Genomic DNA, 23,628 nt, shown 5'->3' on the forward strand with positions numbered 1-23,628 from the left:
CAGTATTCTCCTCCCTACCTACAACCAGTCGCCAGCATCTCCTGCCCCAGCTGAGCGAGGGGGAATCATTTACCACCACTGTGCCACAGCAAAAGCTACAGGGCTCGTGGGGAGAGAATGAACCCCTCCCAAAGAAACACCTTGTTTGGGGAGGTGGCGCCAGCACTGGCTGCCAAAAGGGGAGCTTTTTTGGCAAACTGAAGAGCATTTGGGAGGTGAATCCAGCAAGGTCCTTCCCTGTTCCTGTCCCAGGCCCTGGGGTCTATGCCCCGAGAGTTTACTGCACCCTGTGTGCCCACGCCTGGCAGGGCATGTGAAGCCCTACAGCCCTGGCAAGCCCATGGTATGGTGACCCTGAAGGTCCTGGGTGCGAGCGGTACCTCTGCTTTTCTTTGCCCTTTTCCCATGACATTCCTGACCTGAAGTTCAGCAGAGTTTATCCCGCCTTCTGATAATGATGGCTGCTTTCACAATCCAGGTGTGCTCCATGCCAACCCTTTGCCAGTGTGTACATTTCTGGTGCTCTGGTCTCGACCAGAAACCAGAGGCCCTGAAGGCAGCGGACCTGCAGCCCCCACCACCGAGGGAGCCCTTTGCAGGAGAGAGGGTAGGGACGACCCTTACTGCGTTTATTGGCCATCCTGTGGGCAAATTTTAAGAAAAAAACAGCACAAAGATCAGGCAACTTCCCTGCCTCTTCCACTCACTTGTTTCTGTGGGGTCTTGCCTGTCTGTCCCCACCATTTCAGGGTGTCCCTGGAACGTGTGTGCGTGTGACTAAGCGGCTGACTGGGTTGGTTTAAGATCAGTTTCAAGGTAAGAGGAAACTGCTGCTTTCCCAAAAGCCTCTCCCGAGGTATGAGAAACCTGCACCGCCCCTTTCCCGCCAGCACCAAGTTCCACAGAAATTTGTATTTAATTTGGCATTTAAATCAGCCCTCACCCAAAGCTGCCTTAATATTGAACAAGTGCAAAATAACTCCGGGCAGATTAGTATTTGTGTCATTACGGAGGCTTAGAATCATAACTCTAAAAGGCACTGTAAATCCATGGAAGGAGATTTTTCATTCTCTGCCAAGCAGCATGCACAGTAACAACTAAGTAATCAAGAAAATCGCTGTGCCCTGAATCGATGGGAGTGCGTATAGTGTCCCTCATCCCTCCTAGTTCTGCTGCCTCTGGGGCCGAGGTCACTTGGGAAGCACTTTCTGGTCTGTGGCACTCAGTGGAGGAGTTGATAAGTGTCTGGGATGTGGAAAACACACACGGTAAAGTGCACACTTGGCTCTCTTTTCTCCTGTTAGCCTGTCCCTTTACTCCACCAGACTCCACTGAAGCAGGAGAGCTGGCTCTGTTTCAACAGATTTTTGGCTCCTCCTGGGACATACTCTAGCTACATTTAAGCCACCACCAGTGGCACCACATAGGCTTGAAAACCTAATTCTTGAAAGTTTGATATTGTTTCAAGCACATAGAATTATAGAATCACAGAATGGTTTGGGTTGGAAGGGACCTTAAAGATCATCTAGTTCCAGCCCCCCCTGCCATGGGCAGGGACACCTCCCACTAGACCAGGCTGCTCAAAGCCCCATCCAGCCTGGCCTTGAACACTTCCAGGGATGGGGCATCCACAACTTCTCTGGGCAACCTGTTCCACTGCCTCACCACCCTCACAATAAAGAATTTCTTCCTAATATCTAATCTAAATTTCCCCTCTTTCAGTTTAAAACCGTTACCCCTCGTCCTATCACTACACTCCCTGATCCTACGTCTCCCCTACCTTCAGTCTGCAAGTCAACAACTTGCATCATGGCTTCACATACCCCCTTCCCAATCTGCTCCCCAATCTGCTCCCCAGTGTTAACATTAGTGTCCCTGAGTTTTCTCTCCCACCCTCTGTGTTACACCTGTGGAACTGTGTAGGTGGAGGGGAGAGGAGGAGGGGAGGGTAAGCATCGTTTCCACCTCAAATTTACTAGAAAAAGGCAAGATGTCCTGTGACAAATTTCAAACCAATGGCTAGGAGGGCTCTTTCTCATGCCAAAGAATTCAGAAGACCCAAATGTCCCTGCGTTGTCCTTCAGTGCTGGTAGGCAGAGCGGGGAAGGCCCAGCCTGGCATTTTCGAGACAGCACCATGGCTGAGGAAAGGGCTCTACTTGCCAGGAGCATACGGATATGTGGTACCATAACATACCATGTAAAAACTCATGGGAGAGGAAGCCTCTAAAATGGTAGATTACAGCCTCATACCATCAGGAGGTTTAAAAAAATTATTATTATCATCATCATCGCCATCATCATTATTTTGCTTTGATATTGTTTCTACTTTCAAATAAAAATATTACATATGTTCGGAACATCAGAAAGACACATTTTTACAAGCTGAATTAAATACCTACAAGCTGCTTTCCTATTTTTGGTTATGCAAGTACCCATCAAGACACAAGCAAATAAATACAGGAATATAGATGCAGCAGACACAGACACACGAAGTGATGAAAAGCTCACATCCTTCCTCCTGCATTTGCTTGCTGTGGCTTGGGTTTATATTTCTTCATTTCTTAAGCACTTCTAACATTGAATCATCTTTCTTTAGTCAAGAAAAGTAGCATGGAGAAGGTACTAATCCTCTTCTGCACCCTCAAGCAGCTGATCTCTGGTCCACAGTGGCAGCTTTGAAGAAGCCAGAATCCCTTTGCCATTTACCCCCCAGCTGCAATCTCCCAGATGGCCCACTCCAACCCACGAAGAGCTGTTGCTGTCACCCCACCAGCCATTAGAGGAATCACATTCCCGAGGAAGAACATCAGTCTCTCACAGTCAGGCTGTTTGGGTTTTTATTAATTAAATATTCCACATAAAAAGTACTAAATAAATATATAGCTGCATCAGACACCAGTGTACCATACACACCCACTTGGAGAGCTCTGTGTATTTATACATGAAATATCATGGAAAGCTATTTACCAAATGCAAAGCAGGCTACGGAATGATTCAACTCTGTGGACTCGTTGCTCATCGCCAGGGTGCAGTCCACACAGCACACACGCACGCACGCACACACACACACACGCACACTCATGCTCGCTCATTCCTGGGAAGACGGGTGTCCACGCTCCGTAACCTGGCTGCTTGGGAAATGTTCGTGTTAATGCCACAGACACACCGGGGAGGAGGCAGAGCTCCAAGGCGCACAGGATTAAATCCCACCAGGGTATTGCAAGCAGTTGCGTGGAAGAGGTTTCGTCTGCAGGGATCCACAGCCTGGGGTGGCAGGGGTGGGGAGGGAGGGTTTGCGGGGGCGGGCAGACAGCCTGGGGAGCTCAGCTGGGGTGCCTGGTCAGCAGTCAGAGCTAGGAGGGAGGCTGATGCTAGAGCACAAATCAGAAAATGTGTCAGGGTAAATAGGGGCGGATGTTTTTATGTCTTTAAGTTTTCTTCCCCCTCTCCACCATGGTCTCTAGATGATGAGGAAGGGGTTGAAAGTGAAGCCACGTGGCAGGGGGGTTGGAAGTAGACGATCTTTAAGGTCCCTTCCAACCCAAACCATTCTATGATTCTATGAAAAAGAAAAAAGGAATACTCGTTCTCTCTCCCTCTCTGTCTGTCACTTCCCCACTGATCTCTGGAGGAAAGCCAGGCAGGGCTGGGAGTGGGCACAGAAGTAACAGTGGATAGATAAGGGTGTTCTCAGTAGTACCTGAGATGTGTTCATGGGTGGGCAGGAGTGGGGATGTGTAGGGCTGATGATCCTGCTCCTGCCTCTTCTCCCGTCAGACGTGGGGTGCAGGCATCCCCACAAGATGATCAAAGCGAGTCCTGGCTGGGGAAGAGCCAGTTGCAGACCCGGCTGATGATCTTTCCTGCTGCTCGAGCCCTACAGCATTCCTGCTGAAAATAGGCCAGGACAAGCTCTTCCCATCATGTTCGTCTGTCAGAAGAGGTGAGCTCCATCCCACGGAGAAATGGAGTGAGCAGGGACAGGATGGCCAGAGCAGTGTCTGAAAGTTGTGTTTGAGGAATGAGAGGGGGATATAAGGGTGCCTGTGCAGGGAAAAGAGGATCCCTCTCCTCTTTTGTCAATGTGAGTTGACATTGTCTCTTATGGAGGATTGACTCATTTGTCACCATGTGGCCCATTTCCAGTGTCTCTGCTGAAGGTCACTTAGTCTCTTTGCTCCCTGCGGAGCTGCTACATGGGACCTTTCCCACCAGTGTAGTCATGGTATGGGCTTGTTCGGGCCTTGGGCCGAGGAATGGAGAAATCATTCTGGGGTTCGATGGTCTGAAAAGGAAGTAAGAAAGTCTTTACCTTTCAATACTGGAAAGAAGTAATAGAATAGGGCTTAAAAAAACAAACAAACAGGAGAGAGACAAACTGTGGGATCAATGGGGCTGTGGAAAAGGATCTTGGCAGAACAAACCAGTAGTGGAGACGTGTCACCAGAGGACACATGGGGACGTGATATGAGCTACTAGACCTAGCTAGGCTGGGGTCTGAAGGAGCACTGGTGAATGGACATGGGGACATGTAGACTGTCCACTCTGGATCTGCACTGCAATTTCCAGTGACTGCTGGTAGGAATACATCCAGGGCACGAGCTGGGGAAAGGAGCACGATCTCCTGAGGAAAGGGCACAGTCTACTGCAGGAAATGTGATCAAAGAGAAGACTTCTTATGTGGTGTGAAAACCACAACCTCAGGCTTTGCCTTCGGCCCCTCTTACCTCCCCATGTCCCTGGACATGTTATGGCTCCCCCCCCCGCCAGCCACAGGCACCTCCATGAAGACAGGTCATAGTATCGCCTGGCTCCATGCGAAGCACCTGCCTGCCACCACAGAATCTGCTCCAGGTCCGTCTGTCTTTGCCCCTTCTCCTTCCCTTCCCGTCAGCGCCTGAACAACAGCCTACATGTGGTGAAACGGGTGTAAAGGGGGCGTCAACTTACCTTCATCTGAAAGTGAGAGGAGTATGGGGAGTAGCTGAGGTCTCCTGAGTCACAAGACAAAAGGGGGGGAAAGTTAGTGAGTTAGCATGATACGGTAGCTTGGAAATACTACATAAAGGGAGACTCAAAGGGCCTGTGGCTACATTAGCAGCTGCCTTTAGGCTGATAAAACTATGCAATATACAGGCAGGAATGAGTTAAAATCCTTAGGTGGGTGACTTATTAAATATTTCCTTATGAAAGCAGGAATGAATGGTATTGTAAATAACAGGACACAGGTGGCCTTGGAGTTTAGACACCTCCTGTTGCCTCACAGTTAGTGTCATTATCATTGGCCAGATCCCTCCCACTTGCATGCACAAGACCCCCTCTGCAGTATTCCCTGGGAAAGCACTGTCTTTCTCAGATATTCTTTTACAAACCAGGAGGCCTAGCTCCAGGAGACAAATGTCATCTTAGTAGCAGATCCACAGGGAGTGCAGTCACACCTCCTACCTGTAGATTTGGGAAGCCTCAACTGATAAAACATTTTGCTTTGTCCAAGTAGGCATGAGGCTCATACAGAAAAATAAGACCTCCTTGCCTACTTTGTGGATGATGGTTCATTTTTAAATAGCTAAAAAGAACCAGATCAGAACTGGAATAAATAATCTCCAAGGTATAACCTGGAGAGGTCTGAAGAGCTGGAGCATTGCTGAGAGACAAACAAAAAACTCCTGAGTTTTTACACAAACTTTCCAGACATAACAGAATTGTAAGGAGTTATGTCTCAGCCCTGACACCCAGTAAGTCTCCTACTCAGTCACTCCTCCTACACATCTTTGGCTTTTGCATCGGTCCTTACTCTTTTTCTTCTTGTCTGGAGATTCATTTGCACTTGCATTTCTGAAGTTTCTTCAGTCTGAAACTTTCCTACCTCTAAATTATTCATCATGTTCAAATCTGTTCTTGTAGCCCTCCTACCCCTTTTAGCTCATGAGTGGGGGATGTGTGCTGAGGGACAGTGAAGTCTTTTGCTTCATCATACCTTGCACAATTTCATCTTGGGTATAGGCACGGTTGTCCACTCCAGTTGTCTGCTTTAGGAACTTGGGTTGGCAGAAGTCATTTTCTGGAGGGTAGTCCTCCAGCTTCAGAGGGGCAGTGAGGAAACAAATTTCAGGGACAATATACATTATCAGGAAGATCCATCCATTGGATACCAGAGCAATGGCCACGACAGGATCATCCCACATATTCTGCTTTAAAACTGCATTGCCTTTTGTGAGCATAGTGATCCACACCACCCAAATGGCAATGGAGAACAGGATAGTGACAAAGATGTGTGCCCCATGCCTCTTCCAGTTTTTGTATGACCCACAGAATGTGAACATGGAAACCAAAAAGGTCAGAGCCATCAAGAAAAGCACGTAGATCAAAAGCATGACAAAGTCCTTGTTGGCCTTCTCAGGTTCTTTCAGAAATTCATCTCTCTGCTTTACTAGCTTGGTGACTAAGTATTCAATGTTGATCACAACTTGTACCAGGGCAAAGGAAACAATGAGGAGCAGCAACACCACCCAGGAGAAGGGCTTTCTTCCTCTCACTAGTTTGTTGAGGTTGCAGGCATGGGTGAGGAGGCATGAGAAGCAGAGAGCAAAGATGACTCCAAATAGGAAGAAGCGTGTCGGGAGAGTCCTGTCATTGGCTTTAATGATGAAGGCAAAAGTGAGACCAAAAATGCCAAGCGTGCCTAAGAGAAAGAAGAAATAGATGGAGATCATGTGCCGCTTGCTGTTGTCTTGGACTTTACAGATGAGAAAGAAGAGCGAGCAGATGAGGAAAATGGTGACGAGGACACCAGCTGCAGCCAGTGACTCCAGGACAATCCCCCAGGCCTCTTGGGTGTCACAGAGCCGGTAATAGTCAGCATGGATACTGCCGCAGCCTGGGGGAGCCGACGTGGCCATCCTCTTGCCTTCTTGAACAACCTCCTGGTGAAATGTTTCCCCAAAGCTGCAGAAGAAGAAAAGACACAGGCTGTTGTATCGACCACCTGGGTGCTGCCAGCAGAGGGGAAAGAGAAGCAGGACAGACCCACCATCCCCACCTCACTGGGCAAGGACACCACAGTGCTAAGGACATGGGGCTGTGGGAGCAGAGCCATCCCCTTGCTTGGTGTTGGCTCTCTATCGAGGGCAAGCCAAGCCCCCTAGCAGGAGGCAATTCACCTTGCATGTCCTCTGCACCCTGCCTGGGGTTGTGCAATGTCGTAAGAGCGTGGGGAGCAGGGAGAAGGTGAGGCGCTTTCGCAGGAATTCGCTTGGTGCCCTGCAGCACAGAGACTGAGCTGCCTTGTCACTTTTGTGATACGAGAGCAGCTGTTAGTCATAACACAGTTTACACTCTTTTGACAAGTTTGAACGATATCAGCGAGGTTCAGAGATGAGCAATGCAGAACAGGAAACTCATTACTCGGTTTCTTTTCCCTCTTTTTACTTTCTCTGAAACACTGTTGGCTTTAGTTTATGGGTATGAATGAAGGGGAACTTTAACTGCCTTTTACCCTGCAGAGAACTAACCAGCAGAGCTCTTCTCCCTCCAAATTAAATAACAAATACAGGCCACCAACCATGAGCCCTAAACTCATATTCCTCCTTCTTCATGTCAGCGTGGCAATAAGAACTGTCTCAAAGACCTCGGTCCCCTCCCCAGGATATTGCCTTGCACTGGCTGGAGACCTGACATGTCAGAGCTAACGCTGTTCGTTGCACAAGAAATAACCAGCAGGTTACTGCTTGAGGAGTTCATGAGACAAGGGTGGACAAGGTCTCTAACGCACCCAGCGCATTCCTGCTGTCTCGTGGTGAGGAGTTCAAGTGCTGTCTGAGTAAGCCTGGCTTAAGCCCGTCTCGCCAGGGGATAAGGGGGCTGTTTAGGTGAGACCTGCACATCGTCGAGGGGAATTAAGTTGTCTGTTTCCTTGGAAGCCTGAAGCATGTGCAGAAACCACTGCACAAGGACGCTGGGCACTTTGTGGCTCGTTACGCAGGTGCTGGGTGAATGTAGATCCCGGGGCCAGGTACTGCTTTCTAGGTACCAAATTGCTCAGTTAGGCTCAGCTCTCTAAAATGTATCAAAATAGGAGTTTAGATATAATATCAGCATAAAACATGGGGGAAGCGGGCCTTAATGGCGACCCACACTGGAAAAGCAAGAGCTTTCTGTTCTGATATATAAAGAAAAAAGTTAACCTTGCAAAATTTAGCCTTTAGTGCTCGCCATGCCATTTGCCTTGATTTTCCCCCTCCAGAACAACATACTGCAGTTGTGAGGCTGGTTCTAAAACCCTTCCAACTGATTTTAGGGAGTGTAGGTGAGTCTTCAATAAGTGGCAGTTGATCTAATCAAGGGATGAACAAAGGGGGAAAATACCACTGACTCACTCTCAGCCTCACATTTGCCTCAATGTGACCTGCTTATAAACGGTGGAATATTTTTCCAGGTTTTAACCTCGCTGTGTAGAAGGAGATGTGCAGCTCTTCAAAAAGCTGGCTACAAGAAAACGCAAATTATTCAAATATGCAGGAACTCTGGAATCCCGTGGAGAGAATGGAATTAGTGAATAACACATGCAGGACTTTTCACAAACAATTGTTCACAAAATTTTGGGGATTTATGATCTCTTGCACAAGTAGCTGAGAGTTAACTGGGCATTTGCGAGCAATAAATAATTAACCTTTCTGAAAATCTGGAGTGCAAATTCTGCAATTTTATCCACAGACATTTACTGTCGATCTTATTAGTTTATGTGTTCACAGCTCTGGCAGATACAGGTTGGTGCCCACTATAAGGGCTGGTGGAGAGCCCAGAGAGGTGAGAACCCAGGGCAGCTCAGAGCACACCGGCAACTTTGTGTCCTGACTGGTGCTTACAGCAAGGGGTATTTGCCACAGTCAGCTGACACGGCCCTTGGAACAAATAAGATGGAAAGAACCTCGCTGTGTTGGAGAACTGTGCCATTTGCACCAATTTTTACTCTAATTTTTACTTTTTTTCCAGGGTAGATGTCCTATGAGGCATGAAGAGTCTCTGCCCTGTCTCCTGGGTGAGCACTGCCCCCCAGAAGCCGAATCTGCTCATCCAGCCCCTACAGAAGTCTCTGGGATTTCCAAGGGGCTCTGCAGTCTGTGCAAGGGCGCCTGTGCTGTGGTAACTTCACAGCTCACCCCAAATCACCGTTCTCGCTTCAGTGCTGAGTTTTCTCCCTCCAGCCTGAGCCTCCTCTCTCATTGATACCTGTGCATAAAATACACCCATCCAGCCACAAATCTCAAATAATTTCCCCGGAAAGTCTGCTATAACGCCCCCAGCTCCAGCTGGCAATCCCAATGTTCGAGTCAAGGATGGGAGGCATTCTGTTCGCCGTGGCACCCCATGTCCCTGCTCTCCCACCCCCACAGCCTGCACGCCACGTGGTCCCGCACACCATCCTGCCCCAGACACAGACGGCAGGTCTGCCCTGGATCCTGGAGGACATTGCCTTGAATTACCTTTTCGAGTCTCAGGGCACCGGTAACGCCGTCACCTCCGCCGCTTCTGCAACCCCGGCCGAGCAGCAGCAGCCCAGTTCTCGCCCTCCTTGGGAGCTTTAACAGCTGGAGGGCTAGGGAGGTGTGGCTGAGCACGCCTATTCCAGTTCCACCGCCTCTCCTCCCTCCTCTCGGACAGGACACGGTATGAAAATATATGGGGGGGTGTGTGTGTGTGTCCCCCGCCAGGAAATGAAGTAAGGCCTCCCTGACGTCAGCGGGGCACTCACCTCTGCGCCGGGGTGGAGATGGAGCCGCTGCCTGTCCCAGCCCTGGGACCGGACCGAACGCTGCTCAGCCAAGCGCCAGATAAGGTGCTCAGCCAAGTGCCAGATAAGGTGCTCCCCTGTCTGGCTCTTGGCACCCATGGGTGGGGACCGTGGCTATCAATAGCAGTGCGTCCCCTCCCTGCTTCCAAGCCTTTTGTCTCTTTTGAATGCTTTTATTGCCAGATAACTGCTCGGAAGGTGGGAGAGGAGGAGGCTGTGGGATGCAAACGGACCCAGGGCTCCTGGAGGGAGAACGGCTGCCAGCCTGGCTCCAGACACGGTTTCCTCGGGGCTCTTTTTGCTGGGTGCTGAGCCTGTGCTGAGGGGACAGGTCTGCTCCGCTCATCCCTTCCACCTGTGCCAGTGAGAGCCATGGGATCCTTTCCTGAAAAGGGCATTTTGCCTTTCCTGGTGTCCCGCTCAGCCCAGCCCTGCTCTCCAAAGGTGCAGTTCTGTCTGCTCGCGAGCGCTGAGTCACTTTGTCCAAATTGCTGGCCCAAATGGTTAATGAATGAAGGCCATGACAAATTCCCCCTTGTTCTACATTGTGCCTCTGGCCTGACACACCTATCGGCGCAATCCCATCCAAAGCCCTGGGTATCTCCAACATGTTCATGACTTCATCTGTTGTTTTAAATATTACTCACTGGGAGTATTTTATTATTCTGATTAAGGAATTGACATCAGGGCCTACCCACACTAAGCACTCGGTCCCTACACACAGCCCCATAACCTGGAAATCCCTCCCACCCTGTGGAGGTTGTGCTTCTTCCCAAAACTGGAGGAGCAGCTGTATGTGCCTGTGCTGAAGTTTAACTGCCCATGGTTGTCTCATCTGCATTAATTTTGTTTGTTTGTTTTAGGGTCCCTGGTTTATTTCTGGGTGCTGATCTCTTTTGACTGTCACATGTGGAGACAGCCACAAAACGCATCCAAGAGTCCTCTCCTGCACATTCCCTAGAAGTCCACGAGGGCCTCCAGGGACGAGTGGCTCACCAAGTGAAAGGCAATGCTCGGTCCAGTCACTGCGGGGTGGGCCATGCTGAGCCCTAGGACAGTCCCTCATGTTCTTCCTACTTTCATTTCAGCATAAAATCCTGAGGCTTCTTAGGAAAGGACATGCCAGGTTTCTTTGCATGAAATTAACCTTAACTTTAAAGTAGGTCCAGGGCATAAGGAACCAGCGAAGGAGGCAGCAGTTGTCAAAAATGAGAGTAGGAAAGGAGTGATGGAGAGGACTTTAGCATCAGCTCAGAGGGACCCAACCTGTCTAGGAAGACATTCCAGGAAGGTTTTAAAGGTCACCGGTCATTGTCAGCCCATTTGCATCTTGTCAGAGCACATTATCAACTGCCAGCCATTTGCCTACATTTACACAGACACAGAAAAACCCATGGAAGACAGCACATCAAATTATATCGGGGGAAAAAAGAAGAAAAGGTAAGAAGAGTAACAGTGATGTTTTACAGAATGCCTGAGAAATCTTTGAGAGTCAGTCATCAAACACACCCTGTACTTTCAAAAGGCTAATAAAGGGGCCTATGTTTAAAAAAAACATCTCAAGTGACTTAGAGGAGTCCAAGTGCTGCTGACTCATGGTAGGTAGCCTGGGAAATGGTGCCCACGGCCCTCATGCTGTGCCAAGGAGGATGGAGAAGCATTGCTGGGCTACATGGGCGAGTACAAACGGCACAACCATCACACCAGAAAGGTGAGATGACTGTCACCTTGCTTTAGGGATGGGATGCAACTTGGAGATAAAGGCACCTATATTTAGATGTTAGATGTTTAGATGGTTATTACCTAAATGTGAGCTGGGTGTCTCAGCTCCCAAACAGCCAAAGGACTAGCCCGGCTGATTGGATGCAGATGCCTATTTCTGTGTGGACTGAAATGCTCCTAGGTGTGGTTGGCTGGATTGCCTGGGACCTCACCTTAGTTGCTTGCACATAGGCATATAGTGTCGTTTGAGATGCGACAGGGTATCCTGCTCAGCTTCCAGGGTCCACTCCAGGAGCAGATGGGTCTCCCACACTTCTTGTATCAGATCTGGCAGTCCTGTGCAGATGTTTCGGATACCCTCAGGCATCTCAAATCACCTTTGTAAGGGCAAATGGATTGAGCACTGGATCTCCACTGGCTATTTCAGAGGTGAGATGCCCAGCTTATATGTAGGTACCTAGATGTAGATGTCCACCAGATGGACTTCATTCAATCGACAAATAGTCCATTGAAGGTACTGTAGCTCAGCCACCTGTAGCTCAGCCACCTGTAACTCAGTCACCAGCACAGGGATGGCATACAGGACACAAGAGCTGTGGGAAACTACGCTTGTGGAGCATCATCTCACACTGAGTAACCCAGGGGATCTCAAATGGTCCTAAGCACCAGCCTGTGGGCAATTAAATTAACTCCTATGTGTCTACAGACCAGACTTCATCAGAGGCAGTCATCCGGATTCCCACCATAGTTGGTGGAAAGAGGCACCTCCATGGGAGTTTCAGTTGACCTGCTTCATGACAAACCAAATCACACCTGAGAGCATCTGTTCTCTCCAGCAGAGGTGAAGGGAGACAAGACAATGAATTCAGATGCAGATCTTTACACTTGTCAGCTGAACTACATAGCAAGTCTGCAAAATCATTTCAATGCAATCCAGTAGCAAAATACTGGTAACGTTGGAAGTTCCTTTGGGTGGGAGGCTGTTGGTAGCAAAACAGCTTGCTTTGGCCATACCGCAGCCCTCGGAAAGCAAGCTGGCTGCTGGTGAATGGGAAGGAGCGGTGGCTACAGCTGACAAGGAGAGGCAGGAATGGCAGCAGGGACCGATCCCTTCGGGCAGCAGGCACGCACACCTCCCCTTCCAGTCTGGGGGCAGCAGGACCAGGCAGAGGAGGAAGGCTGGCTTATCCCTCTGTGGTGGCTCTGCTCCTTTCCCTTTCTGGCCTTGCTCGCTCCTGTGGGGTGCCGATGCCCAATGCTGCCTGCGGTGCCCTGGGCCAGCCCTGCTCCACCAGCTTCGGTGTCACGGGGCTGAGCTGCCAGCAAAGGGCTGAGCACTGCAGCCCCTCTAAGCTCAGCCAGGTCTCTGGGAGAGAACATGACTGGGAGGTTCAGGAACTGAGTTAGTATCTTTTATTAAGCCAAGTCATAAAGCAAGTAGATGCCTGGGGAGAATCGGTGCTTGGCGCTCTGGAATGTGTCTAAATAACATGTTTATTTTTGGTCGCTGATGTTGGCTGCATCGTAAATATGCTTGTGTCATTCCTTCTGCTTAGCTACCTGTGCAGTACATTGACAACTCAAGAACAGCATCGTTCCCTGAAAAAATCCCTGCTGGCAGCACTTATCACAGTCATACTGAGCTAACATTACAGCAGTCTCCACCCTGTCCTGCCCCGCCCATTTTCTTCGTCTTTAAATCAGTTCAGGTATAAACATTACGACACCCTTGGAAACAGCCTGGCAGCGAGGTGACTGGTCTTCAGGTCAGACAGCCAGCTTGGAGCACCTCTGCCTTAGACAGGAGCGAAGACAGGGACAGGGGGTGACACTTCTGGAAAGGGACACGTGGCACCTCTGCATAACACTGGGTTTTTTCCATTTTTCTTGAGGGTCTTATCCCTGAATCCCCTGTCCTCTGGCTCTGAAAGCATATATGCAAGGATTACCAAAACCCCCATCGAAGAGTCACACCCTTTTCCTTTGGAAATGAAAAGTGTGGCACCAAAAAGTAAATGTTTTCTAAAAAAATTTTAAAAGAAACCCATACTGGTGTCCTTCAGAGCTGTCACTTGTCTCGGTAGCCATCCGCTCTTCCAGACTGCGTGCTCTGCTCCCAGCCATTTTCAGTCTCAGGAGCAAAATAAAAATTTCCAGTGCATAACAGTGATGTGCTGCTTTGCCAGAGAGTGTTGATTTCTGCCTCCTCTCAAAGAAGCTTCCTTCTTTAAATTAGTAGGTTTTGGCCAACGCCTTTCTCTTCCTGGCTCCTGAATACCCAGATTCCAGGTACAGGGCATTCATTTACTAGGAGGGGAAGAGATTTGGGCAAGAAAAGGGCAAGAAGACTTGTTAAAATATTGAAATCAGTGCTACTGAGTACGTCCTATAAACAGAGACTTTCAAACGTGTGAATTATCTGCCAGAGCATCACTAATTGGTGAGAAGACACTGCTTCTGGAAAAGTAATGGAAATGGACTGTTTGGCCCTCCACTAGGAACATAATGCTCTGCTGTGCTGCAGACAGGATCACTTCTTTATGCAATCCCAGGTACGGCCAGCCTAGTACCTGGAAACCAAGGGGGGGGGGTGGCTCCTGGAGCACCTGATGAAACTGTGCCGAGTTCATGCCTTAGACTTGCTCCTATCCCACAGAGGCAGGTGTCACACGGTCTTTCGTACTCCACAAGTGTGGAAACCGGAGCAAGAACAGGCAGAAATAAGTGGAGAGCAGCTAAGAGCACCCGTGGCTGTGATCACTTTGGCTAGGAAGAGCCTTTTCATACAACATAACTGGTACTTTTGAAGGCTGTGAGCAAGTTAAAAAAAAAAAGTAATTAGATTTATCACCTCCTTTAGGACTTTCAACAGTATGCTGATAAACATTTTATTCACGCCAGCTGATGCAGTTTCCTGGAGGTATCCTGTGCCCAGCCACTTACCAGAGCAGCTAAGAAGGCTCCAGTCCTCACTTACAGCACTCATCTGCTTTTGTGCTGATGTGTTCCCAAAGCAGCAAGTTGCACTAATATGGACGAGTGTAGACAGACATTTGGGGAGAAGTGCATAAAACTCAGGAAACAAAGGATTTGAAAACATACCACCTGGTGAGGATGTTGCCTGATACCCCCAGAAAGGAATACATGCCAAGGGAGATCCAGGAGAACTTGCATTTTTTCTCTCCCAGAAAGGATGATCCCAAGGCTGGGGAAATAATTTAGGAGAGAGGGAATGCTGCATCTTTAGCTGGTGAAGCCTGACAGAGAGACTCTCAGCAAAGCACTCCAAGAGGAGTCGGCCTTTGCTTTCCTTGTGTGCTAGTCCTTGATTTGGTACCCTTGCCTGGCCCCTAATGGTGTTCCCTTCAGTATCCCTTCCCCACTGTGCCTGGAGTAGTTTTCCCTTTTCCCTCCTTTTTCCACTCCACACCGCGGGGTTGAGATGACTGGCTGGGATTCTCGCTGGGAGAGGATTAGGCCCTCTCTTGCACGGGTGGCTGTTGGCAATAGATGTTCTGAGGCAGCCAGCCTGCCCTGGAGCCTGAGGCTGACTTCTCCCGCCAGCAGTGCCTGGGGTAAGAGGCTCTGCTTCCCTGCAAGAAGCATTCCTGGGAATCAGGTTGCACACAAAAACTCCCTGCTCAACGATACAGAAAATTCTGCTTTACTGCGCCTGGATCAAACACCACCGCAATGACACAAAGCAAAGCTGAGATGCAGCATAAATCACTCCTCCCTTTTTGACTTCATCAGAAAAAAAAAAAAAGCGTAATAGATTTTCTTTTATTAGTTATCAACATGCTTCCTTCTGGTACAGATCTGTGTCCCCACACAGCCAGCATAAATGCTGGCATAGACTCAATATTGTCTGTCCTGGCTAAATTATCAAAAATGCGATTGTATTTACATGTTTAATCCTAATCAGACACATCCTATTGAGCGATATGGCTGTGCACAAATCTGCTATTGACTGCAGAACCATGGCCTGGGATCACCCAGCAGTTTTGGTCAGTGTGTGTTATCCAACCAAAGCTAATCATTAATCAACGCTTTGATTTTTCTTGAAGGAAATGGGCAGCAAGGGAGAAAAATATAAGAAACAATTGTAAGGTAAGGTCAAGTGATTGAATTCACAGCCTGTTGCTCCTGAACATTTTCTTGCAGTTTAGAGCAGGTCCCCAGGGCAGGCAGTTCCTGATATCTGGGTGCCACAAATACCAGTGTCACCCCTTGCAGCTGGAGAGCTGCTCAGGAGCCATGTAGGTCCCTGGGAATCCCAGTCAGGCTTCAGGGAAATATAGCCAAGGAACATGATAACACACAAGGCTTAGGCTCTAGCCCTGATGAAGAATGTCTTACTGCAGCCCCGGGAGAAGGAGCTTCTCTTCTGTGCAATTTCATCTTCTGGGGTGTCAGGTGCTTGGCAGTAAAGCCCAGGCAGGTGGAGGTTGGGGCTTCTAGCATTGGCCTGCTCCATAGACGCAGCCATTTCCCAGCAGTCATGGGCATTGCGGTCTGCAGGTCCCTGTGATTTGAGGGGAGGTGGTTTGCATTCCTCTGTTCTTGAACTGGAGACTGCTGAAAGTGTCATGCCAGTGCTGACCTGGCAAAAATGACAGTGAGTTATAGTTGCCAGATTATACATATAAATGGTTTATAAAGCCAGTTCCTCAGTTCTGCTTGCTAGTTCACCCTAGGTAAAGTTTGTTGCTTGACCATGGTTATATAGGACGACAAAACTCCTCAGGTGCCTTTCAGGGCAGCTCAAGTACTCCTATGTCAGCAATCATGAGAGGACCCCTAGCTCAACGCATACTGCAGTCCTTCCCCAGCTCAGCGTGTGTGTGCCAAAAAGGCTGATGCAGCCTTGCAAGTGCTCAGAGAGATGGGATGGGAGTAAAACAGAATGTGCATTTCATCAAGGTAGGGCTAGGGCCATGCTTTCAGCATGGACAATATGCCTTTTCACTGAAATCCTGAAGACTGCCCTCTCTTTAGCAACACGGGATCCAGGGGAATTGCTCTGCAGACAGCAACAACCTGGAAGCAGTTGGTTTCTGGCAGTGGTAGATGGCGTGCCCTGGAAGCCTGGAGGTCTGGTGCTCCTCAGGCATGCACAGGCAGCAGTGGGTCTCATCGTCTCAGGGGGAGCGCAGGTGGTAGCCCAGGACCATTATGCTGGGTGGAGGTTATGGAGCTGGTTGGGCAACAGAGCTTGGTATCCTCCATTTAAAAAGCCAGCACATTTCTGGGCACCTGGCACAAGACAAGGCATGTAGGCCTTCTTCCATCATGTCGTACATTAATGAGAGTGGGTTGCTCTTCTAACTTTGAGGACAGCACAGGCACATAAGTATCCCCAGATACCGCCTCACTAGAGGCCCAGGACTGCAGTTCAGCTCTTAACTTCTGCCTCCAAAATCCTTTATTGAATGATTCTCCTGGTGCAACATTTGCCAGGAGTGATCAGCTGTTGCATCAACATGAAGGTCTTTTGAATTTCATCCTGTCCTACCTGCTAATCACAACTGGTGCTCTATGAGATCTCCAACTTCCTAGTATCATCACTGACATTAAGCTCCCTAAGGGATATAGCAATGTTCATCTGGTGCATGCCTGCTGCATCTGGTAGTTAAGCAGCATAAAAATCTATGACATAATGACACACATTCGAGTAGCCACACTTAGGGAAAACGAGGGGGAAACAGTTCTCTATTCTATCTGCTTAACTAAAGCAGAAATTTCAGTGGGTGTGTTTAAGAGGCCTGATAGCATTCCTGCTCCAGCTGCTTGCTTCTGTAAAACGATGCCCCTTCTCTGCAGTTTCTACCTAATCTCGGTGGGCGCACAACCACACACAAACATGTGTACTTTTGCACAAGCACGCACACGCAACAGCCCGTCCACACCCAGCCTCCCACGGTTTTGCCTCTGTTGTTGCAATATCTATAAAACTAGATAAAAATGCAGGACTTGCAAGGTCTTAGGGTGCTGTTGGTGGAAGCGGTAATCAGGCAGGTTGAGAGAGAGAGAGAAAGAGCAAGCACAATCCCAAGCCAGGAGCACCACTGAAAATAGTTTTCCGTAGAAAATTCACTGCAGGATGTTTAGCATGTGCTGCACTACGATAGGATCCTCTGCTTGCTTTGTGAAGCCAGACCTGAAAGATTTGCATGCTTTAAATGCTGTCTAGTTTAGTGGCTGCACTTTGTAAAGATGAAGCACTTGAGGCCATAGATTTGAATCCTATCCAGAGAGATTAAGTACTTGAAAGCTGAAGACCTAATGTAATCCATTTCATTATTCTCCCTTTAATTCTATCATGATAAAGAGTGGAAATCTCAAAGGGAGAGCTGACTGGACAATGCAGTCTGTGCATAAAATTCCTACTCTTAACTGTTTTGAGTCTTCTGATAAATGCAAAGAAAAAAAAAAACCTTGTTCAAATACACAGTCTTAAACACACTGTCGCGCACATACAGATGAACACACGCACATGCTCTTCCTCACTCCTTTAACCAAAAATCCATCATTCCATAGAAAGTTCAAACGGAAATTTTCACTGATGATTCAGAGCAGCTGGCAGGACTCAAAGTGTCTCTTGATCCGCGGCTGGGATAGTTTCTCTGTCTCTCCTCACGCCTCCATTTTAACTCCTCTCCTGATTTCAGATAAGCCTGTGGGGATGTGCCATCTCACTTGATGGTCACTAAAGATATTGTAAACTCCCTGTGTTTGCAGGGATCTAAACAAGCAGCAATGCTGGGCTGGGTTAGAAAAGAGCATTACACTGCTGAATCTGAAGTAGAAGCTTCTGTACTCCAGGCACTTCCAGCCTGGATGCTGTGCCTGGGGCTGGGAGGAGGCGAGGTCTGGACTAGACAGAAAATACAGCCCATTGCCAAGTCTCTGGCCTTGATTATTTTTCTTCCAATCTTCTTGACAACCCAGGAGCTCCCCTAAGCCAGGGGGAAGAACATCTGTGCGCAGCCGTTGTTAGTAGCCAAATGGAGAGAACTTAGCTGGGAGGAAGGAGCTTCTGGCTTGCAGTATGGAGAGAAAGAGAGCATATACTTCAATTTGGACCAGTAATATCAACCTAAGGAACCCCTTTCTGGCCCTGCTGTGCTCCTTTCCTCCCATTTAACAGGCCCCTGGGTGGAAAGGATGAGCAAGCTCTCCCATGGGAGCCCCTGGGCTTCCTGCTGCTCTCCAGACTCAGCGGCCCTGGCTGTTTTCCTCAGTATACAAAAGTGACACCCCCTAAGTGACAGCCATAGCCCAGGGAAGGGTTTAGTGAAGGTTTATTTGCCAATTAACCTCTTCAGAAATGCAGACGCAGCTTCAGCTAATGGCATGAGCAAACCAGGGAAGTGGCAGAGATGAGGGACTGCTCTTGGTGTGTGCAAGGTATGGCAAAGGGAAGCTTTAGCCTCCCTGCAGCAGGTTCTTCCCCTTTTCCAGGGTCGTTGCATTGCCCAGTATCCCTTCTTTGTTCATTATTAGCAAACTGCCATAACAGACATTCATTTGCAGTAACAAAATATGAACTGACACATGAGCAGCTGTCCTGAAAAGGCTGTAAAGTGCTTTTTCCAGGAATCCCTGGCTGCAGATGAGACCTTACCCCAGGGTAAAACCCAGCAGCTGTTGGTCACCAGACAGTGCTGCTGAATTTCAGCAAGCACATGATACTCCATCACCAGGACCTGCAGGGAGATTCATTTAACCAGGCAGAAAATTCATTGCCTTTGTGCTTACATTTTAAAAAGCAAAAGTAATCACTATAAATTTTGGCTCCGACCTTCTCCCTGGCACACAACATGTCCCATCGTGCGTGAGATAAGATAAGGTATATTCTTGGGGAAAAAAAAGAAAGAAAAAGCCTATGCTGCATGTGAATGAAGAGATCCCACATATGCTATGGATTTTACCAATATTATTGCTGACTCCAAGGGCTTTAGGAAGTTACAGGGTCATGATGTACACAGGGGTGAAGTTACCATGAAATCTTAAATTACATGGGGTTAATTCTGGCTTTTCCTCAGCCAGAACTGAACTCACACAGTAGATCTGAAGCTGTGTTGAACTGGAACCGAACTAAACCAACTTCAGTTCTTACCTGACAACCCAAATAAGAACTAAATCCAACCTATAATGATTCATCTGGCTGATCAGAGCGTGTTTTTACTAGAGGTAAAGGCAAAGAAAAGTGGCAATCCATGTACATCATTCTGCCAAACAAAACACATTCTGGATGTATTACATGACAGTCTGGCTTCTTTAGCAAACACAGCATCTGTTGCAGTCCTGTTCCAATTAAAGAAATGTCTGCTATTACATAACAGTTGATAATCCCCAATCTCCGGAGTGGTTAATCTACATGTACACATGGTTAAAACCTCTGCTGGCCAATTGAAATCTGACTTTTTCTAACTACTCTTTTATAATCATCAGAGAAATGACACTGTTGAGTCTGTTACTGGTTAGGACATATCCTGACCTTCCAGGACAGCACAAAGTTTTGATAGGTTTGCTCTAAATCTAACCATCCTTCTCTTTACTCATCAAAGGGTTTTAAGACTAATACAATTAATGAGTTTAAAGAAGTTGTTGGATATAAATGAACCATCTCTTCCTAACAAGCAGTCCTACATTATTAAGCAACGAGAGACTTGCCCCAGAGACCCCAGCAGGATTTCCATTGCTTTTTACCATTTATCTCACCGCTTTGTGTCTTCTAGAGCATCTGTGAACACAGACCCCAGTCAACCCCTGAATGGCTGAGTTGGGATATGCCTGCAGGTGTGCAGTGGAAGGACCTCTGCTTGCATAGGGGCCATAGGAGCTTCCTCTGGCAAGAGGCTTCAAAGCAAAGAGGTGTCTCCTAAAACGCTATCAAGATGGGGAGAGCTATGTGGGAACTGCTGAGGCAGCTCACATCTCCCCCGCACCCTGAAAAACACAAAGAAAGCAGTGCTGGAAGCAACCAGCTTGGGCAGGCACCTGTCCATCAGTGGGGAGAAGAGCCTGCAGGACCACACTGCAGTGCAGCATGAACAGCAAAGCAAAGAACCAGCCCTGGGGCAGTTTAGGGACCTGGTTGCAGGCTGCTTGGTGGGACAAGGCTGGGGAGAAGTGAGCAGGGGAGAGTGCAGAAGGTGCTTAGAAAGGGGGATGCACATGTGAGACCACCTTGCTGAAGGCAGGGAGTCAGATAGGTAGGAATGGCTAAAGGTGGGGGGAGAAGATGGGAGGTCCAAAAAAAAAAAAAAAAAGCACCAAATAATGGAGGCTTAATAATGCAACACATTCTAGGGCATGCTGAGGAAATCTTGCTCAGGGAGGATCTCAGCAGAACTCAGCAGGCCTGTCCCAGGTGCAGGAGCGAAGCACAGGGTTGCCAGTTAATTATGTGAAGGGAGGCCTTGGCTGATGCTTCCAAAGGAATAAGTCAGTCCACCCGGAGAGGCCTGAAGGCAGGGAGGGTGGCTGCACCCAGGCATTTGTGGGCGGAGGGGCTCCCCTACCCCAGGCCACGCGGGGAGATTCCCTCAGCCACAGGAGAGGTGACTCCCCAGCTGCGTGCCCCTGCAGGCACCACCGCCCCAAGATCTCCCTCACTTGAACGCTTCCAGGGGTTAGTGGCGTCCCTTGGTCAGCTTTATCTGATCAAATGATGGGAGTGGACTGGGTAATGATGCAAGCCTGCAGACAAGTGCAGGAGAGCAGAAAGATGTGAACTCTGCCTATCTGGGCAGCAAGATTTTGCTGACATGCTGAGAAGGCAGAATAACCTGCTCTGGTGTACCAGCACAGCCTTGCGTGTCAGACATGACATATATGACAGAAGCCCCTGGCTTCTGCCACGGGGCTCAGCCCATTGCCAGCTTCAGTCACAGAGAAAAGCCTTCCAGCTGAAGCAGGTGCTGGGGCACGGCACAGGCTCACAAGCTGCTTCCTTCTATCCAGGATTCATTTTAAGGCTCAGCATGGCTTCCAGCACAAAGTTACCTTACTTTAGCAAAACAGGCAGAAGTTTACATATTTGTCCTTGCCTCTGAGAAGGCCAGGGAGATGAGCATCCAGATCACAGAAGCCACTTCAAGGCAAGGTCACCCAGCCATGATTGGCTTCAGATCTCTACTTGTCAAAGTCTTTCCCCACCAAGAGAGAATACAGCTCCATGCAACTCATCATACAGCTTCCCCCACACCAGTCCTCATCTTTATCCCTACATCTTCACGTGTCAATAACTACTGCACAGACCTTTCCACAGACTTCAGCATATTTTTGGATGTTAACCCACAAGCTCTTTGAGGCAGAAAAGCAACTCCCCCGTGCATTTTCTGTGCTACCTGGGTAAATTGGTAATACGTGGTCCTGTACATCTCAGGTGATCGGGGAAGCAAAGGGCTGACATGGCTCACAAAGCTGAGCACTTCCACCAGGAGGCTGTCCCTGCTCAAGCAGGAGAGGCTAAAGAACGTGGCAAAGGGGGAGAGCTCTCAAAGTTTTTTATCCGTGTGTCCTGCTTGGCACAGGATATGCAAACATTGCTGCTTCAGGGGCTCTCCCTTTCCAGGAAAGAACAGAGCAATTAGCTTTCCAAAGGGCTTGTTGTGTTTAAAAAAAAAAAAAAAGAGAAAGAAAAGAAAGAAAGCCTTATTTGCTACGTGTGTAAGATACAAAGATAAAGACACTCACCAAAGATTTCATTGATACTATGCCCTCCAGCAAGCCGTCTTCCCATTGCAGGTTTATCAACAACAGAAAGCTAACGGGTCCCTGTACTAGCCACATCATCTTCTACATCTGCTGCTTCTACTGAATTCAAGAGCGCCACAACTGTCTGCTATAGGATTTTCAAAGGAACACAGCAGTCACATACTCAAAAACAGCTCATGCAAACGCAAGACCAAGACTAGGGACAGCAAATCAGCAATTCCCCTTCCCTCAGCTTAACACAACCCTGGTGGAAAGGGAGAGTCCTCACTAATCACAAAGAGCTGCTCATCAGCCAGACCAAGTAGCAGCATCTGACCTGTGAAAGCAGCGCCGGCATTTTCAAAGAGGGGAGGTAGCCTGGCAGTCGGAGGATGGATCTTCAAAAAAGTCACCCTCTGAAACAGATAAAGGCAGCGCAACTGGCATAAAAGAAGTCATATCTGAGTGGGAGCCTTGAAAGGACTGAAGAGTCACAAAACACTAGCATGCTTTGCAAGGAAGGGCTCTCTTAAACTCAGCTGAGATGAGCAAACCTGGCTGCAGCCAGCCAGCTGAACGCCAGAAGCAGCGAGACTATCTCTAAATTTTATTTTAGAGAGAGCAGACTAGCAAATCCATTTCAGACATTTCTTCCATAGATCTTTTATAAACACATGTCACTATGTTATCTACTTCGGAGAGCATAGCCAATACTTCATTTGCATTTTTTAAAGTTCGCGTTTTTATCTAACCTTTTCTTGAAAACTGGAAAGGTGACTCCAAAATTCCTAGTTAACACTAAAGCCATCCTCACCAACACATGGAGAGAGCCTAAGCTAAGATACACATATGAGTTGAGTGTATCCAATGGAAAATAGTCCATAGCTCTGCAGAATTGTGCCTAGGCTCTGTCAAAGAAGTCTATTAGGCTGTATGCTTCATATTGTTGATTGTGTTTGGAGAAGACCAGTCCTTAACAACCAAAGAGAGCCTCTGGCGTTCATAAAGATAAAGATTTAACACACCTGTAAGCGTGCACATGAGCAGCAGTAATAAGAAATCACTCACTAGTGGCAAATTTCTCATTCTGAATACATATTGAGGGAGAAGTAGTATTACTTTCCTGCTGATGATACATCAAGCACAGAAGCTGGCAAGGACAGATCAGGCTGGGTATCTCCCGTTATAAATTCCCTTCAACTCAGCTACAATAAAGACGACCAAGTATATCCAATTACATGCTTGACTGGGGTACCTTAAGTTCTGTTGCTTTAAATAAAATTGAACGAGCCTCCACACATTGTCTCCCAGGCTTGCTCCATGGATCCTTTGCCCCCTTACATTGCTACTGCAAGAAAGAAGGTGCTTTTTTGACTCCAACTCTCATTCTGCAAAAAATGTTTTTTT

General features: G+C 48.2%; 1 protein-coding gene across 1 annotated transcript; it reads right to left on the reverse strand.

Annotated features, from left to right (window-relative positions):
- Positions 1 to 2,837: 2,837 nt before the first annotated feature.
- LOC134510565 (retinoic acid-induced protein 3-like) lies at positions 2,838 to 9,641 on the reverse strand. Its single transcript, XM_063323863.1, has 4 exons — positions 9,485 to 9,641; positions 5,980 to 6,947; positions 4,953 to 4,996; positions 2,838 to 4,287 (listed from the first exon to the last, which is right to left on the reverse strand). The coding sequence occupies exons 2-4, from the start codon at positions 6,899 to 6,901 to the stop codon at positions 4,195 to 4,197; spliced, it is 1,059 nt and encodes a 352-aa protein (XP_063179933.1). The 5' UTR covers positions 6,902 to 6,947; positions 9,485 to 9,641; the 3' UTR covers positions 2,838 to 4,194.
- Positions 9,642 to 23,628: the final 13,987 nt, after the last annotated feature.

This window comes from Chroicocephalus ridibundus, chromosome 1, assembly GCF_963924245.1.
Source record: "Chroicocephalus ridibundus chromosome 1, bChrRid1.1, whole genome shotgun sequence".
In the NCBI taxonomy this organism is placed as follows: Eukaryota; Metazoa; Chordata; class Aves; order Charadriiformes; family Laridae; genus Chroicocephalus; species Chroicocephalus ridibundus.